Genomic DNA, 19,001 nt, shown 5'->3' on the forward strand with positions numbered 1-19,001 from the left:
CTGCCAGCAGACTTCATGCACATCCAGCCGAGTGGAGCAGCCAAGTCTGTGGAAGTATTGGCGTCAAACGTCGAGAAAGTAGACGAGTGAGGGATCAGAAAAACGTGCTATTATCTTCTCAGTGATCAAGTTATCAATTTAGTCTATGAAATGTCAGAAAATAAAAATGTATAAAAGCCCAATGTGATGTCAGAAAATTTTGATCGTTTTTTTTTATCCATCGCAACTGAGAACATAACTTTATACTATCATTTTTTATTTATTTATTTATTTTTTTAACTTTCGTCGACGATGTTATTGCTCGACTAATCGCTTTAGTCATAATTTAGTTTGGACTTTTTCCGCATTCGACTTCCACAGAGAACGCTAGGCGAGTGAATCCCCTGAGGAAAGTACAGAGGGCCGGGGTCACACATGGGACTTGTTTAAGTGCTTCTTACTCGACCATCTGTGTTTACAGACGGTCCTGGCGTTTCTGTTTACGTACCATTTGGGTTTCCAAAAAAGCTATTTGGTGGACAAGCACTTGGCCCAAAAACTCGGTTTTATGTGTGGTTTCAAACACACCACTCGTTTGCTTTTTTTCCGTCATGCTTTTCTCCCATTCACAAAAAAAAAAGAAAAAAAAAAAACTAAGAAACACACACACACACACACACACACACACACACACAAGCTGACTCTACCCTCCCTCTCCACACCAACTTTGGTCTCTGGTTCTGATCTGTGACATTGCCTTATACACATTGGCAAAAAAAATAAACTATGTTCCAGCAAAGCAAAAAAAACCTCTCTACAGTTAGTGTAAAAGCAAGCCTTTTGTCCTCCTTTTAATACTACATAACTGTTTTCTGTCACTGTGCCCCTACCCCCCCATCCCCCTAAACCCTTCAGCAGCAGTCTACATGGAGGAACACTTCATGAAACAAGTGCCCGTTGTCTCGTTATGCTACATTATTTTGTGCTTCTCGTACGGAGAGGGACAGACACGTGACATCATCTCCTCTCGCGGTTACCACAAACTAAGCTACGAGAAGCAAAAGAAGAAGAAAAAAAAAAAAACACATCTGAAACATGAAAACGAATCCAGAAACAAAAAAAAAAAAAACAGACGCAATATAATCATCTGAGGTGCAAAATGAAAATAACGGCAAACAAAAAAAAAAAAGATTTGGGAATGTTTTGTCGTCGTCTTCGTCGTCATTCGCGTGTTGTTTGAGCTTCTGGTTTAAAAAGTCTGAGCTGGAGTTTAGGTAGCAGCGGGGTCAACCTGAAACTCTGAAGTCTCCTCAGTTTCCTTCCTTCCTTTCCTTCAGTCACTTCTTTTTTTTTTTTTTTCTTCTTCACATTCACAAACATTTAAAACTTCCTTGTGCAAATCAAGCAGTCTTTAGAAAGAATGCCCTCCGAAATTGTTCTTGTAAAAATATATAAACTCCAAGGTGGCTGACGTGTGTGTTGCAGCAAGTGTTTTCATTTCTATCTTTATCGGGTCTGGTGTTGGGGTTGCTTTGTATGTCAACCAATCCCTCCCCCCTCCCTCCTTCCTTCCTTCACTCTCTCCCAGTTCTCCCTTCCCCGAGAGGGGGTTGGATATGTTGTCTATGTGGGGTTGTGGCCGGGTGGTTGGGTGCGGTTCATCTGCGTCCGGAGGGCATCTGTGTGTAGACGGGGTACGCGAGGCGCACGTTGAGCGAGTCGTTGTGCTGCACCAGGGAGGTCTGGTGGTAGTGGAGCACCAGGTCCTTCAGGCTGCTGTACAGGTTGTAGGGCTCGGCGAAGCCGAAGCCACGCGGCGTGCTGTAGATGACGCAGTGCTTCACTTCGCCTTCGACACTGGGGGGACACACACACACACAAAAGAGAGGTTCGGTTAGGCCGGCGCATCAGAAACGTGGATGTTAAAAGCTGATCTTTGGCCTCCAGTGAGACTACATTTAAAAAAAAAAAAAAACACTGTTTAAATGTTTTCTGTCCACATTTTTAGATTATTTCCTCAAACAGTTTGTTCTACAATTCTTACAAAGACACTGCTATGCCCTAAAGGAGGGTTCCTGGAAAAGATTATGTCATTTGGTAATAATCACATGGAATATGGAGACTGTTTAATTGGTACACTTCTAGTATTGGGTCTTTAATTCACTGAACAGTAAAGCAGCTGTAAAATAGTCATCTGATTTGAGGAGATGAATGCTACCTGCAAACCAAGGCTAACGGTAATGCTAACGGCACTTCCGCACTCAAAATGTGTAAATGGTTTTGCCAGAAAGATCGCTAAAGTCTCGTCTTGTGTGTACTCACATTACAGAGCAGGCGTAGCAGCCCTTCTTGCTGCTCTCTCGGATGAGAAATGCTCCGTCCGGCTTCCCGATGAGCAGCTCCTCCGCCTGCGTCCGGTTCAGGTCCCCGACGAACCAGCTCTTCTCGTCGTAGTGAGGCAAGTTCTCATCCTCCTCGGTCACAAAGTAGCCTCTGCACCAACAAGAGATACACGGTGAACACAGAGGACAGGAGAAAGTAACAGTTGCTCCGTGCACACGGATGCACAGTGGCAGGGTTTGGCAGAGGACAGGATGATAAACTCAAAAGTAGAGACTCACTCGTCAGTGTTCTCGTTCTTGATTCCCAGCCAGTCGTTGATTCGTTTCTGACGAACTCCTTTGTGATTGAGCCAGCTAAAGAGAAAGAAAGAACCGTAACTACTACAGTGCTAGATATCAGTTTAAAAGGCTACAACATTGTTTATGATGCAGTGAACAGAAATCAAATTAAGTGACAAACAGCAAGTCTGACAGCATCAGGACCATGGTTCATCAATACATTTTACACTCCGTTTAATAAAATGAGCAACACGGCGCTCCATGCCCGCCGTACTAATATTTAATGATGTCTTCTGTACTTACACTAGATATTGGTCCCTGATCTTGCGGAGCTGTATGAGGTCTGGCTTCAGGCTGTTCATCTTTTTGTCCGTCTCCCGGTTGTCCATGGCTTGCGTCTTCAGGTCCTGCTCCAGGCGCACCTTGCTGTCGTGGATCTCTCCGAGCCGGGACTTGAGCTTCTCGTAGTTCATCATGATCCTCTCGATCTCCTTGTCGTTGCCCTCGCGGCGGAAGCGCTCAATGTAGTCCTTGCTGTAGCGCTCCTGCGTGTGGCACTGCTCCTCGAAGATCTTGATGGTCTCGTTGAAAGCTTCGATGGCCGTCCGCTTCATCTGGATCTCCTGAGGGAGGAGAGAAGAGGTGGTACGTGAGTGGACCGAACAGAAAACACGACCACTTGTTTCTGTTAAAACCATAAAAAAAAATTCAGTCGCTATACAGAAGTATGGTGTACCTGCGAGGTCTTGGTGTATTCTTCATACAGTCTGTCGTACTCTTTGCTCTTATCCTGATACTGGCTGTGGTATTCCTGCAGCTTCTTCCCCACGGCGTCAATATTATCCTCCTTTACCAGCTGGTCCTGAGAGGACGAGAAATGAAAAAGCATCAGAGAGTGAGCGGTGCACAGACAGCCAAAGGGAAAAGGCTGCATGCATAAGTGTTAGAAAATTAGGGTCAGAGGAAAAAGTGCATGTGCGCGTTTGCTCCCTTCACCCCTGATTCTGCTTAGCGAGAGTGACTCCTGAACAGGCTCGTTAATTAACCACCCACAATGCCCCGGGTGCACGGCAAGGTGCGCACGCTTGGAGATATTGCACCGCTCTGAGTAATGACTCGCCTGGCAAAACGAGTGCAGCGGGGGAGGAAGGGAATAAATGCAACAACGGCCCTTTGACACCGCGGATGTGTGCAATTATTTAGGGAGCGTGGCACGTGGGGGGGGGGGGGTCAGCGAGCAGCGATTTTGCTGCCGCTGCAGTTTGGAGTGGAAACACCCAGCACAGGCCGCCGGGTTCGGAGGAGGTGTAGGTGGGGGTCTACAAAGGACGCTGGTTGGAAATGTAGTAGAAACTGAAAGATCAGTGAGAGGGAGTTTTGTCCCCAAGATCAAGAAAAGTATATTGTGTGTATTTTTGTACTGTGTAAATATGCCGACACTAGAGGACACAGGCTTACAAATGAGTCCAGTTTGAGCTACCAAACAAATCCAGTTTCATCAAATATTCCAAACAGAAAACAACGTGAACACGCCTGAACGGTCTTTAAAGTCGTCCACTGCATTGTAAAAGTGCCTGTGCACATAACTACAGTTGATGGTCAAAAGGTATTGGACACCTACACCTTACACCTATGTGATGGTTGAAATGTCAATTAAAACCCATGGGCATTAGTCTGCTCCTCTAACAGCCTCCACGAGATGGTGGACCTGCTGTAGGGATTTGCTCCCATTCAAGCTCAAGCTCACATCGAGTTCACATCAAATGTTTTTCTACAACAAAGCCAAGTGCTAAAATGCTACACCTCAACTGAGATCAAAATAAGGTTAGGTTGTAAAGACTTTGGACTTTCTGACTCCTCGCTTGGTCAGTCTGCTCTGTTCCTCCGACAACGCTTTCCTGGCTTTCTGCTTTATTTTATTTTTTATTTTTTTAAGCCGGCTCAGCCATGACCATAGTGTGAAAACCTCCATCGCTACCTTGTTAGCCGGTTTCTGAATGGGCGTATGTGCGCAGTGCCGCGAAGCAATTTCTTCCATAGCGAGACCTGGCTAAAAGTTGCAAGGGTGGTTTTTCTGCTCACAGGCGCTAGGGGGGAGCAAGACGACCACCATTCAACCCGAAAAAAAGTCACATAACCATTCCAATGACTCCGAAGCTGTTCAGTTAAGGTACATTAAGCTAAAAAAAACTGCATAGTTCCCCTTTAAATAAAGTCCTAACAGACTTGTTGGATGGATGGATGGATGGATGGATGGATGGATGGATGGATGTGCGCGTGTGAATAATGTGTATGCAGACCTGCTGGAAGCGGGAGATGGGGTACATGAGTTTGACGTCCAGCTTGGTGTTGTACTGAGCCAGGGACTCGTGTCTGTAGTGGCTGATGAGCTCCACCACTGAGCTGAACGTTAGGGGGTCAGAGAAGCCGTACTTTCCGTCCCGATGGTAGATCTTTATCAGCTTGTTGTTGCCCCCCTTCCTGAACATGAAAATAAGAAAAAGAGGAGACAGGATTAGTACATATCACCATATTCAAACCCTTTTTTTTTTAGGGGGGGGGATGCTCAAAATGCATCCCTGAACAGATTATTCTCCTTAATATTCACACTTCAGCAGCTTCTAACTCGGGCTTAGTTCCCCCTCAAGCATTTTACTTCCAGGGAAGTGGGCGATTTGCTCCAATTTACCAGGATGCTGCGTAGGCAAAATGCTTCTCAACACATGATTTCCCTCAATCTGTAGTTAACTAGAGGGATGGCTGCACAAAAAAATGGAGCAGAAGTAGTAATCACCCAATCCTTCCAGCCTCCATTAACCCCCCCCTGTGGTTTGAAACACTCCATTCATGACTCGGATATCAACTAAACTAAGACTTTACCTCAGTGTGAGCGTGTAGTCGCCCTGCATCTTGGTGGAAGCGTCCCGAACCAGGAAGGTCCCATCAGGCATGTCTCTGAGCTTATCATTCACCTCCTCCCTGAAGACAAAAAGTATATATAAGAGTTTGAGTCGGTTGAGTAATTTGTGTACAGATGGTTTTTATTTGAAAAGTCTGCCTTCAATTATGAGTGGCAGGCGATGAGGACTTTCCCCGCAGCCACACACCTCAAAATAAACAGTCCATCAATTAAATGATGTAGGGAGTGACTAGCTGGACAGACTGTTCCCAGCCAACAGCGTCTCTGCTCGAGATGAGTGTGTGTGTGTGTGTTAAAGGTGGTAGACTGGCTGTCTGCATTGTAGGTAGGTGTGGTTGTCATCTGAGTATGTGTGGATTGTGTCTGAGAGCTAACCTGCACTTAGGAAGGTAAGGGAGTCACAACAGCCTAAACAGTTGGGACTTTTTTTTTTACAGATTTAAACTAAAAAAAAACTAAAAAAACTACAGATTTCATGGAAAGGTTTTCTGTTCCCAACCATCAAGAAGCTGATGGTCTGAAACTCAACTCCAAAGTAATCTTATCTTTAAAAGTATTTACTGAATGCATAATGAGTGTATACAATAGAACACAGACACACATGCATGCAGAAATCACCCTTTGTGACCCTAACCCTAACAGAAGAAAAGCACTGAATTTAAACTCATCAACTCACAACGTTGTTTAGTTTTAATTTATCATTCTCCCCCCCCTTTCCTTCAGTTTCTGACCGGGTTACAAAATCAAAAACACAAAAAAGTGTCCTGAAGTGTCCTTACTACAGATAAACCATGTCAAAGGGTATTTGCGCCCCATGTCTTGTCAATCGCTACTTTAAAACAAAGATTAATGTCCTAAAAATAGTTTTGGTGCTTTAAAAAAGGTCCAATGTGTAGGAATTTCTCCCATCTAGCGTTGAGATCATATATCGCAATCAGCTCTCTCGCGCCACACAGTTCAAAGTACGTATTACAGCTACGGTAGCCTTCACGCTTCAAAAAGCCGGTCTCTTGCTCTTTTCAGTATCCTTTTTCTGGGCGAAGAAGAAGAAGACTCCTGTTCCTGAAATTTGGATCCTGATTACGTGTGGTCCTCCATGTTTCCTTCTTCAAACCTGCCGGGGGCCGGGAAGCTACGATACCCGTTAGCAGCATTAGCAGCAGCTGTGAGTTTATCATGTGACAGAGAAAACGTGAAAGGTGGAGCAGTATGTCCTGTATGTCCCTTACCGGCTAACGTATTTCAAGATGGAGCATGAATATGGAGAGTCTACCCCAGTTCATGTGAACTCAAATGTAAAATTTCAAGCCAAAAGGAATACTTGGAATTGATGGTGGTGGTAAATATTCATGAAAAAGGACAAGTTTGTGAACGGGCAACACAGATTCTGATAATGAACAACTAAACATGTTACACACTCGACCTCGTTTGAGGGAAAATGCCAGCAACATCGATACAATTTGAGAGTGAAAGGTCACTCTCATCTTAAGACCCAGCATGTGTGTTGAGTGCGTCGTTACCTGGATATGTCCCCCCAGTACCACTCGGCCTCTTGCAGTGAGCCCCCTGCTCCTCCGTCCTTGGCGCCATTGCTGCCGCCCCCTCCCACCCCGACCGACGAGGGCGGCTGCGGCTTCGCTGGCTTCGGAGGAAGAGCTGGAGGAGAGAACGAGACAACGCGTTATTATTGTAGCCTGAACTGTTTTGTGTGTGTGTGTTTTCTACAGCTCTGTGGGAAAGTTGAGCCATCCATCCATGACTGCAGATGGAGAGGAAGTGAAGCATTGTTTCACCAAGTTCAAACTCTCCGCATATTTCATCACTTTGGGATTTTTTTTTTGTTGCTTTGTTCGACTATATATATATATATACATACATATATATACACACACACAAAAATTACACCATAAAGGATAGAGATTTTTCCCCCCAGTCATCCCCAGGTATGTACACATACTTCATATGCAAATTATAACACAGGAGCAATTTATATCTCAACGCAAATGCAGCTGGTGACCTGTGTTGTTATTAATTACACAGGCAAACAGTAGCATAGCAAATACAGCCCATACATCATCCCAGTAATTATTCTGTCATGCAACACACACACATACTTAGGAGCCTTAATGCAGAGTAAAAGCTTTCGGCTGCCTTTAAGACATTTCAGGTCCTGAGGAGGGAGAGGGAAGTTTGTTACAACTGTCAACACTCTTGTTTTCATAAAGTTTCTCCTGTCTTTGAACTCATCCTCCCACTGAGCTGCTGTAGGGAGGATGTAGGGAATATTATGTAGTTCTTATCAGAGCAGACAATGTTGGAAAGCCAACAGAAACTTGACTGTGACCTTTTGGTCTGCAATCTGCATCATATCTATGACCGACACCAAGGCATTTTAAACAGATGTGCGATACTTAAAATAAAATGTGAATTGTTTTTGTTGGGTCCACAATCCACAAAACCAGACATGCACATTGATTGCCCAGAGCCAAAAGGATGGCATAGACTTTGTAATCTTGTTTATGCATTCATGGAACAGAAATGAAAAATTCTAATTGGGCCAGTTTTTGACTTTATTTGATTTAGGGAAAGTTCTTGTACAGCTACTTGTGTTTAGACATCACTAAACATTTGAGAAGTTAAGTTTTTTTTTTGTTAAATAAAAAAAAAATATATATCAGAACCAAAACTACAGGCACTACAACACAACATCTCAAACCATACATAGTCCGTCAACTCTGGACTGATGGCAGCTTTAAACCCTGTGGGGAGGCCCTTTGTTAACATTAAATAACAGCCTCTACCTTTACGTTTGGAAAATAACAAAACCTGAGCTAAAGTTAAATCCAGCCTCAGTGAATGCCAACAGCCTAACAAACAGAAGCTCTTGTGTTTGTTGCCATGCTCTGTGCCAAATGGAGCTAGCATGAATATGAACCACAATACCAAAAAAAAAAAACCACACACACACCTATATCAGAGCAGAGCAAAGTTTCAAGAGTCTCCAGGCACATCTGGATACAGTTTAAGGAACAGCAGTGCAACTACTGGAGCACTTCGACATCATAAATCAGTACACACACACACACACACACACACACACACACACACACACACACACACACACACACACACACACACACACACACACACACACACACACACACACAGGCCTGATGTGGACAGCGTCCTTTAAAAGAGGGAAAGTCCGCTGATGAATGTACCCTGAAATGCCACCGGAGGAGCGTTTTCCTTCTGCTGGAGCGTCCCGGAACATTCTGGCCTCACCAATTACCAGACGACACGCACACAAGGATGACAGAAAAACAGACAGGGGAATTCCCACAATGCACAGGGAGAGCGGAATAAGGCTGGAGAAATGAAACCCAACATGACCTCTGTGTGTATGTGCAGTAACATGGCCATTACTTCACTCACGACTCTACCGTTCACCGTTACATACGGCTGGACTTCTGGTTTCTTTGTTTGCATCCTACTGCTGTAAACAGTAGGATACATTAGTAACTGAAGTAGTCGTTAAAGCTGTTTTGACTTTTTGGCCACTTGGGGCAGCAGAGCAAGTTCAAACACTGACATGTAATACAAACTTAATACGATTGAGTTATAGGTAGTTTAGGGCTGCAACTACTAAACATTTTAATTGTTGATTAATCTGTCGAATAAAAAAACACTTAAACCAATTAATCAAATATCAAAGTATTTCCCGGTTGACTTATTAGGTGTCAACTAATCAATTCATCTTTGCAGCTCTAAAGTAATGACATGTTGTAGTTATGGCCAACAAGTTATCTTCTTAACCAACCTTAACACGTATTATATTTAATCTACTTTAAGCTCTGGTTTGGACATTAATGTAAAGCATATATATTTTATATTTCATTTGTATAACATGTCAAATAAAAAAATCTCTCTCTCTTTGTTCTCCTTCACCCCTCCCTCTCTCTCCTCCCTCGTCTTTCACATCGCCACGGCGATCAGCCAGTTAGTCATTCAGTTAGTGCAGCTGCACTGTTCCCCTCTGTCAGCAACACACACACACACACACACCTCCCCATCCCCCCCCCCCACCTGTTTTTGGCTTAATTCAAAGTCCATAAAATGTAACGTATATCTTGAACTTGCTGAAGTTGTTTGAGCAACATTTCAAGCTTCTATTTAAAAGCGTTTAATTGAAATTGATATGTATAAAAAGCAGCAAATCCACAAAACTAAGAACCGGAAACAAGTGAAAATGTGGTCATAGTACCTAATAAATGACTAAAAGTGATGAATTGATCATTAATTGTCATCATAAAAACAACCATTACTTCTTGTTTCTGCACTACTATGACAAACAACAGGACAATGAACAGGAGCAACAGTCACATCCTTCGTTGTGAAAGTCCATCGGACACACCGCTCAATACTTTTCAACATCTGTCCTGCATGAAACAAGTCAAACTCACTCATGACAACCGTCCTACCAGAGAGGACAGAATGTGAAAATGTCATAAAATATGAAAGCTATTAGTTTTACACAAATGCACCGTTTTAAATCTGTAAAAAAAAAAAAAACAGTCACAACTACTGCATAACATTCTGAGAGAGCGCAAGAGGGACGGTGAACAAAGGCGAACGTCAGCACAGCCTCCCTCCCCCTCAACAGACAAAGGAAGGACACGGAGACACACACACACACACACACACACACACACCCCTATTTCCACAACTTTACATCTGGACAAAGTAAGGAGTTGCAGGTGGTGTGTGTGAGCATCTACAGTACGGGGGTGTGTTTCAGCGTCACGGCTGTGGAAGTACACACACGCGCCTCTCACACATGGTTTTGCTTAACAGCGTACGACTTTAGTTTTCCAATCCGAGTCCAGATTGCTGCAACAGTAGACGTACATTTTGTCCATAAAACGTACATCTAATGCAACATTTTTGTCCGACCAAAATCAAAAAAATATTAAACATATAAAATGGAGAAAGGCAGAAATTCCTCTCATTTTAGAGGCTGGAACCAGAGAGTGTTTGGCATTTTTTGCTTGGAAAGTAACTTTCTGGGGATCAACTGCACTAGTTCCCCAAATTGTAGGGTACAAACGCAAACTAACAGGGGAACACACACACACACACACACACACACAAAAGAAGAATCAAAGAAGGTTGCAACAACATTAAAGCGGTGAAAAATAGAAAAGGCAAAAAGTGTGAAACTAGTAAATAAATACACAGATTGGAACAGGAAAGGTGAAGTCTGAGAAAGCAACCAATGACAAACAAAGGCAGCAAATACACAAAAGACCAAATCCTTCTCTTACCGTCCTCTACCATCGTACTCTCTGTTAGCTGCATGCTGTCACTCTTCTCTCAGCTGTTTCCCTCCTCCCGCCTACTCTCTCTCTCTCACACACACACAATCAGTCTCTCTCCTCCTCCTCTACCTCCTCCTCCACCGCCGCCTCCGCCTCCTGCTCAGTCAGACTGAAGAAAAGAGCGAGCGAGGCTGAACCTAAAAGACAGACGACGCGCAAACTAATCCCCGCACAGAGGCCCGCCCCCTTGGCCAATCAGAAGGCAGCAATGGGGGCGTGCCTCGCGAGAGAAAGAAAGGAAGGAAGGGAGGTGGAGTTATCCGGTGGTATATCAATTCCTTCTGGGACACCCCACACTCAGAGACAACCGCGCAGCAGCGAGCACTGAATCAACAGGTCGTCTCCTATTGAACACAGTGACACTGGCAGCTGAATGGGTGATTAAGAGACTCCTTTATTCACTTATTCATAGTTTATTTCAGGCAATAAATATACAACGTAATCTGACACAGTCAGGTGATGATATGTTCTATTGTTTTGTCCAACCAACAGTCACAAACTAAAAGGATAATTAATTTAAAATGATATAAAACCGAGAAAAACAGACGATCCTCCCAGCTGAGGAAAAAAAAAAAACAATATTTGGTATTTTTGCCTTCAAAAACCCTTTTGCTACAAAAATATGAACACAGCCAAAACACATTCAACCAACTGCCAGTCCGCAAATATAAATATCACTTATTAGGTCTACGTTTTTGATCTAAAATTGAAAAATACTTCCAACATTTTCCCATAAGAATGTCACAATTTGACTCAACATACTGTAATAAAAGTCTGCCTTTACGTTGTAGCTTCACAGAGACCATTAGTTTCTTTTATGGTCATCACAATCCAATCTTGAGAAGGAAAACCTTTGAAATATTTTAGGTTATAACCTCTTTTTGGCTTTATATATATATATATATATATATATATATATATATATATATATATATATATATATATATATATATATATATATAAAAAAAAGAGCTATGAATGAATTCATCATGTCAACCAGATCCATCTCCATGACAACTGAGCAAACTGTATCCGCGGATAAAAAAACAAAACAAAAAAAAACTTGTGTGATACGTTTGAGAGCTCCAGAAGAAGCTAAAGTAAGTGGACCTTGAGTCGGGACTCTTTCGTCGAACAACTATTTCGAAGATCAAGACTGAATTCTGATGCAGATTCGGTTATACTTTTGGATATTATGTTTCGTTTTGTTCCGATTATGATCCTGATAGAACGGCTCTCATCATGTCAAACCGACCCTGCGGATGATGATTACGCTCTGTATGTAAACAGGCTTTGACATCTCCACTGTGCATGCTGTTTATATCAATAGCAGCAGCTCTACACCGCTGGTTTTGCATAAATTAGCCCGTTTATGAAATCACAAAGTAATAGCAGGGCTGTGCAATTAATCAAAGTAAACAAACAATTATCTGTTTAACCGTTTCAGTGGTTTTTAAGTTAAATAATTGCAAATCTTTTCAAAAGACAATGAGTAATCATGTTAAATAATCGAGGCGTGTGTGTGTGTGTGTGTGTGTGTGTAATATATATGTGCTTGAAAATATCGGTCAAAAGGATTTCTTTGACCACTTGAAGGCAACTTGAAAAATGTGTTCCTCCAGTGTAATTTCCCTCTGCAGGTGAGTGCACTCATGTAGAGTAATCGTTTATAATCTGCTCCTCATTATGGGCCGAGTCAGGGCTGGTTGATGGAGCACGATATTAACAATAACATTTTCCCAATGTATATCCCAATGTCGCACATTTGGGCAAATTGCATTTACATATATTTAAATGGATGCTCAGTGCAGTGACAAAATGACTTACAACTCATTTCTTTTTGCTCTAAAATTATTAATTTGGAAAACAGTATGATCACGTCATCATTGAACATGATTTACAATGGACTCCAACAAGCAGTTAGTGGATTACTCACTTAAGAAAAGGCAGCTCTGCTGCTTTTATTGTTGTCAAAGTGACATTACTGTTGCATAACAAGGTGGTCTAAAGTGCAGATAGCTTTGTCAAATCTGCCCTACATTATCACATTTTCACAAAATCAAATGCAAACATGACGCAAACTGTTATAGAACTGTATCAGTGCAAACTTAAAGCCTGTGCAAGTTGATTTTCATGCTGGGTAGGTGTGAGTAGACACTACCTGGATGGTAGGAGAACTGGGAAGTAATGTGCAGTACATGGAATTTGCTGTAAATGAGGCAAGAAATGCAAAGACGGTTAAGACGAGACTCAGTGTGCATCCCACATTCACACACACGCAAGTGGAAAGGTAGGCTTCGCCCTCCCCCAGGGGTGGCAGTGGCACTTCACCTGTGCTAATGACGACACACACACACACACACACACACACACAAACAAACACACACAAACACACACCTAAATGTCACTGAAGCGCTCACGTTTCAATTCCAGTGTAATAAATATAATGAATGACTGTAAGACACTTGTCTTCTCCAGACGTTTATTCACTTCTCTCCTCAACCCTTCATCATCCCTTCTTTCTTCTCTTGCCATTTCTTCCACTTTTCTGCTTCTCCGTCACCCTCTTTGCCTCTTTCGCCAGTCCCTTCCAATTGCATGTCAGTTATATCAAGACAAAAGGCACTCGGCATACGTTGACGCACAAATAGGAACACACACACTTCAATATACCTCAAATTAGAACTGAACTGACTCGAAAATGTAACTGTGCATGAAGCATATTGTTCTCCTTGCTGCTACAGACTTCAGAAAATTCATCCTGTATACAGTTTGAATGACTATGATCTAATGGTTGAAATACTTTCTTTGATAAAGCATCTTAACCGGAGGGATTTCTTTTGTTGTTGCATTATCTCTCCAACATGCCGACTATATGACATAATGCTGCACTTTGTGGTGGCTGCAGAATGTGTAGTACATGTCAATAGATAAATGCGGGAAGAGAAAGGAGGGGAAAAAAGGGGACAGAGCTACCGGGCAAACTGCATTCAACAGCGCCTCCTGGAAACAACACAACGTCCCACATCTGCGCCATGATCCATTCAACGCACCGAGGGGAGAAAAGGGGGGGGGGGGGGGGGGAGTCAAATGACACTGGCACAATTGCCTAGGAATGAATGAATGAATGCAAGAATGAAACATATTCAAATCTGGATGACAGTTTGCTAGATAGAGGCACAAAGTCGTATAAATGCGCGTCAGCGAATGGTTTTAGGATTATGAAATGTTCTGGACCTTTTATTCCCGGTTTCCTTCAATGTTCCGGACACCTTCTGTTCTGTTCTCCGTGTCCCATCCCCCCGGCCCTTTCCCGTTGTCGGTACCGGGCAGAGCAAATTTCGGGATGATCCGGATGGAGCTGGTTGATTTAGACTTTGAATGAGGAGTAAAAACTGTGCAGGTAGTTGCACCAATGTGTTTCTGGTTTCAAGGAGCAAATTCGGCTACAAAAGAACTGCGATGGTGTTTATTGCATTTTAGTCCAAAACGATTTGGGCTGCGATTTCTGTCACCTTTGCTATTTATTTATCATATCACATTATAAGCAGATGGGCAGGAGGAGGATTTCGGCTGCCTCTAAACACATACTACATGGGACTATGGTCTCCAAATGAGTCTTTGAGTGCAGGTTTGGAGAGCTGCAGCTAACGTTACTGTGTCACAGCAGACATAAGCACGTACATGTACAAAGGAGCATTTCTGCTAAAACGGATGCACCGGAGATAAAGAAACACTTGTAAATTATGTTTAAAGCGTTGCCATTGGTGCCGAAAACTGTTATTACAGCCGAATACAAAGATACAATATCGCTATAACATTTTTTATTAAAAGCTGAAGTTACCAGCTTCCCAGTAACGTTATAGGAAAAGCAGAGTAGTGCGAGGTTGATGTCGAAACTAATCATTAACAGTAACGTTAATGATGCACTGGCAAAAACTAACAAAAAAATACCACCTTAAATGAGCAGACACTGTGAAATCCCTCGAGAAAAAAAAACGACCCAAATGTCGGTAAGCCAGCCGAGGGGGGAGTATGAGCAGCAGCAGGATGTAACATTACGCTTTAAAAACTTTCCACCAATTCAAACAGAAACCAAACCAAACACTATACCTCCTCTCCTCTCCAGCTAGCTCGAGCCCAACTACCATGTTCGAATATTAGCGTCGCAGGCCTCCTTAATTACCTGGCGGTTGGTCCATTTCCAGATAAAATATCAGCTCTGTGGAGTAGGGCATCATCACGTCCCTCCAGTCTTCTTCCTCGCCGGCTTTTTCCGTCGTCCAGACTGTATTATACATTGCTTCCGTGTGGCTTAACCTGACAATCTTTCTCCACAAAAGGGGGGGGGAAAGCTTATAAAATGCGAACGGGTGTCAAAAAACTAACCGACGTTAATGTTAATCTATCTACTTGAGACTTCTATCTGAATTCCTGCTTCAGACTGGAATAAATAGACGAACTGTGTACAGCAAGCACCGGGCTGCGACTGCTCCCTCCGACATAATAATAAAGTTAATAACTTAGGGCTCTTCATGGATGCCCTCTATATGTGTATATGTATATAAAAGCGTCCTTAAACGATGGGAAAGTAGATGCCAGCTCTACATTTCAGTCCCCTTCCTTCTCCTCCGCTGGTGCCGCCGGCTTGCTAGCTTCATTTTAAGAAGAACTCTGACAAGAGGAGGCTGGCAATGGCAAAGGCTGACAACGGCTGGGACAAACCACTGCGCAGTGCCTCACAGGGGTGTGGCCATCTAACTTCCCTTGTGACACACTTAAAGTAAATACAAATATAGCCTTGGCGTAATAGATATTAACATAAAATCAGTAACAACTTATCTAACATTAAGAGGAATAATATTCCACTCACCCATTCTGCCTGTATTATTTCAATTCTATGTCCCCCCCCTTGGTTAGCCCCTTTCTCTCCCAGTCCAGCCTGTGACCGAGCCTCTGTGCGCAAGCGCAGAAACTGAATTTGAAAGCCAATAGGGAAATAACTTCAGCCTCTGAAGAGCAACTTACAAATTCGGTGGTTTTCCAGTCAGAGCCTTACCTTCCTGCTGACTGACTATGTCGCTACAAACTATTGGCTCTCGCTACTGCTGCAGCCACTTTGGGATATGACATAACAGGCTACATGAATAAGTAGCTACCAAACATTCAACTCACATATGCTTCACGTTTTCCCAAAGCAGACCTGAATGATTTTACATTTCTGAACGTGCTTTTTCTATAATACAACCAAACCAACATTATATTTATCCTACTAATAAGTATTGTGTGTATCAAAGTGTGATAGCCTATATCTTCTTCCTATGTGCCATAGAGCTCATTGTTGCACTGGGTGACATGTTCCTTCATTACCATGAACAGACACACTTTTCCCCCACACAACGTCCAGCTGCCCCAAATATTCACTAGATCAAATGTGTATTAATCTGTCGTTGAAAATAGTCTCAAACAAATGCACTATTTCCTTCTGTTTGAGTAACATTTGCTAAAGAGACAGTGCCCAGCAGTTAGGAAGTAGGAAATAACACAGCCTTTAAAAAAAAAATGAAACTATACATTTGTGAGCCGTTCAATAGGAACCAATGGTATTTTTTGACAATAGGAATAGATAAAATAATGCTAACCTCGTGTATTTTAAACCTACCATTGCATGGTAATGCAGTGGAGGGACTCCCCAAATGAATCTACTCTTTCAGTTGTGACAACAAAGGTGGAATACACAAATCAAGCAAGTTTCAAGTTGATTTTCATACCATAATGAAATGAATTAAAACCGTGGTCGACTGAAAGGTAGGACAAACATTCAAAAACCCAAATTACTACAATGTGGTTTGGGAAATGGTCCTCAGCAATGTAAAGTAAAAACCCACGCAATGAGACAGAGACTACAATGTCTCTGAGATTATAGATTAGATGTACCTTGAGTTTGGTTTGAGCTGTAGTGTCTCTGAACACTTGCCTGCTCCTGAGCTGATCCTATAACATGACACACTTCAGAAACTAGCTTATGATAAATGTACAAGACCTTTGTTCCCAAAAACAGATCATAACCTCTTTTCCACTACAGCGATGTGTTTTCAGAGCTAAAGTTTGTTTGTTCAATGGGCTCGTTTACGTAACTCCAGTGGAGGAAAAGGTGCCATTTACCTCGTAAACCAAACCGCCTACAGTGAGGTAAGTACAGTTACAGTAAATGATATGAAAGCTTAAACATAAGCTTAGGGATGCAAGAGAGGTGCAAACATGTATTTAGGAAGCCTATAACACAGGGATTACTGCACACACACACACACACACACACACACACACTAAAATGGATATTATGGATTTACAGGATTGTGGGTTTAGGTGTGTTTCAGGACTTGTGTGTATGGCTCCTTATTTTAAGATGATATTTGTATTATTATTTTTTTTTAAAGCTGGTCTATCAATATTTTTATATTAACAATGGATCAAATGATGTTTTATGGGAAAGGGGTCCCTCTTATTGACGAAAGCACAGAGAATTATCACCCGACTCTTCAGTTCCCCTCAGCTCTACAGAGCATTTTAGCGTCTTTCAGCTCATTGTTTTGGTTTTTACGGCCCACAGCTTTACTGTTTAGGTTGACTCTCACTGCTCTCGTCACGTTGTTTTCGGCCGCAGCAGGCAGCAAAAAAGTTCTAAAACCCGAGTGTACGCTACCTGCTCAGCCCCAAAAGGCAGAGGGACAAGCCACTAGCTGTTAAAGAAAGTGAAACATATAGCAACTAAAGAGCTAAAAACACCTGCTTGTTAATTGATGGTGGATTATGGTGCTTCCAGTGTTGGTGTTCTCTCTCTGTTTGGGTCTACTTGGGTTGTATGCATTTTAGATCCAGATCTTTTTGGATGGGTCTCTTTGGATTTTAAAATTATTTTTTTCAAAACGTGATTTTCTACCTACTGAAGCATATTCTGGGGTGTTCTGTGTATGCAAACAAAATTGGGATTACAGTCTGCTTAAGCTGATTAACTATTTTCAAAAAAATATGGGCATTTTTTAAATTAAAAAATAAATTAAATTAACCTTTGACCCTTTTACTCCCTCTTTTGGCTTCTATTCCTGTGCCAAGAGCAGAAAGTGGAGCACTTTTGAGACTTACATAAAAAAAGAACAATGGCATCATCATAATCAGCTGCCCCCAAAGCATACAGTGGAGACCCAGACTGGCCCAGACTCCCAATCATCCACATGGTAATCTCCTGTTAACAGCCTAATATCAATACAATATCTTTAGATGGGGGCTGCTGCCACCAGTAATTACAGCTGCTCTGTCTATCTATCTGTCTGCCTGGTGTCCTACTTCAGGGAGCGACAATAAATAAAAGGTCTGCCCCCCAATCTGCCATCCATCCATGCAGACACCCACTGATCCACCCACCCATCTATCCATCCGTCCATCCAACCAACCACTCCCTAAACTTGTCAGTTTCTTCTGTCCATCACAAGAGAAGAAGAGGAGCAGGATAGAGGTTCCTTTTGCCTAAATATTAAAATAAAATAAAATAGAGGGGGTTTGGCAGGAATGTCAATGTGTGTGTGTGTGTGTGTGTGTGTGTGTGTGTGTGTGTGTGTGTGTGTGCGTGTGTGTTTCACAGATGGCTCGTGCCGGACACACAGCCCAAAGCTCATCTCTGCAAGTGTGTCAATCAGGTTTAATTGCTGCTGTCGCTCTGTGTGTGTGTGTGTGTGTGTGTGTGTGTGTGTGTGCTTGTGTGTGGCCAGGCAGATGGATCCCTAACAATGACACAGGAACTGACTGCCCGTCGTCATACAAAAGAGAAAGAGAGAGGAAGAAGGAGGGGCAGACGGAGGGAGGAGGAGGGCAATGGGAACAGCAGTATTAATCTGCGCTGTCCCCAGCAATCAGCACACTGCTTACCATTTAACCTTCTTAACAATAGAGCCGATTGGCATCAAGTGGTCTATTTGCATAGCGTATGTATAATCACATATGAAGCATTGTCACATATGAATCAACCCCTCCCATGACTCCAGATAAAACTTCAAAATAAAATGATATTATGTATATTTCCATCCATTGGTTTTAGGTGCTTTTTGA

The 19,001-nt window shown here is 42.6% G+C and overlaps 1 protein-coding gene across 3 annotated transcripts in view; it reads right to left on the reverse strand.

Annotated features, from left to right (window-relative positions):
- Positions 1-203: 203 nt before the first annotated feature.
- pik3r3b (phosphoinositide-3-kinase, regulatory subunit 3b (gamma)) overlaps positions 204-19,001 on the reverse strand; it is a 258,480-nt gene continuing 239,682 nt past the window's right edge. Inside the window, exons 1-9 of one of the 3 annotated variants that reach the window (XM_078258301.1) lie at positions 15,085-15,567; positions 7,041-7,176; positions 5,481-5,579; positions 4,901-5,081; positions 3,337-3,462; positions 2,904-3,223; positions 2,601-2,675; positions 2,302-2,472; positions 204-1,836 (exon numbers count right to left, since the gene is read on the reverse strand). In XM_078258301.1, the coding sequence (XP_078114427.1) occupies positions 1,638-1,836; positions 2,302-2,472; positions 2,601-2,675; positions 2,904-3,223; positions 3,337-3,462; positions 4,901-5,081; positions 5,481-5,579; positions 7,041-7,176; positions 15,085-15,199 (1,422 nt within the window). In that variant the 5' untranslated portion in view covers positions 15,200-15,567 and the 3' untranslated portion in view covers positions 204-1,637. Of the gene's footprint in view, positions 1,837-2,301; positions 2,473-2,600; positions 2,676-2,903; positions 3,224-3,336; positions 3,463-4,900; positions 5,082-5,480; positions 5,580-7,040; positions 7,177-10,844; positions 10,949-15,084; positions 15,568-19,001 lie in introns of those variants that run through there. The other 2 variants (XM_078258302.1, XM_078258300.1) reach the window with 2 other exon arrangements.

The sequence above is a fragment of the Sander vitreus genome, chromosome 9 (genome assembly GCF_031162955.1).
Source record: "Sander vitreus isolate 19-12246 chromosome 9, sanVit1, whole genome shotgun sequence".
Taxonomy (NCBI): domain Eukaryota; kingdom Metazoa; phylum Chordata; class Actinopteri; order Perciformes; family Percidae; genus Sander; species Sander vitreus.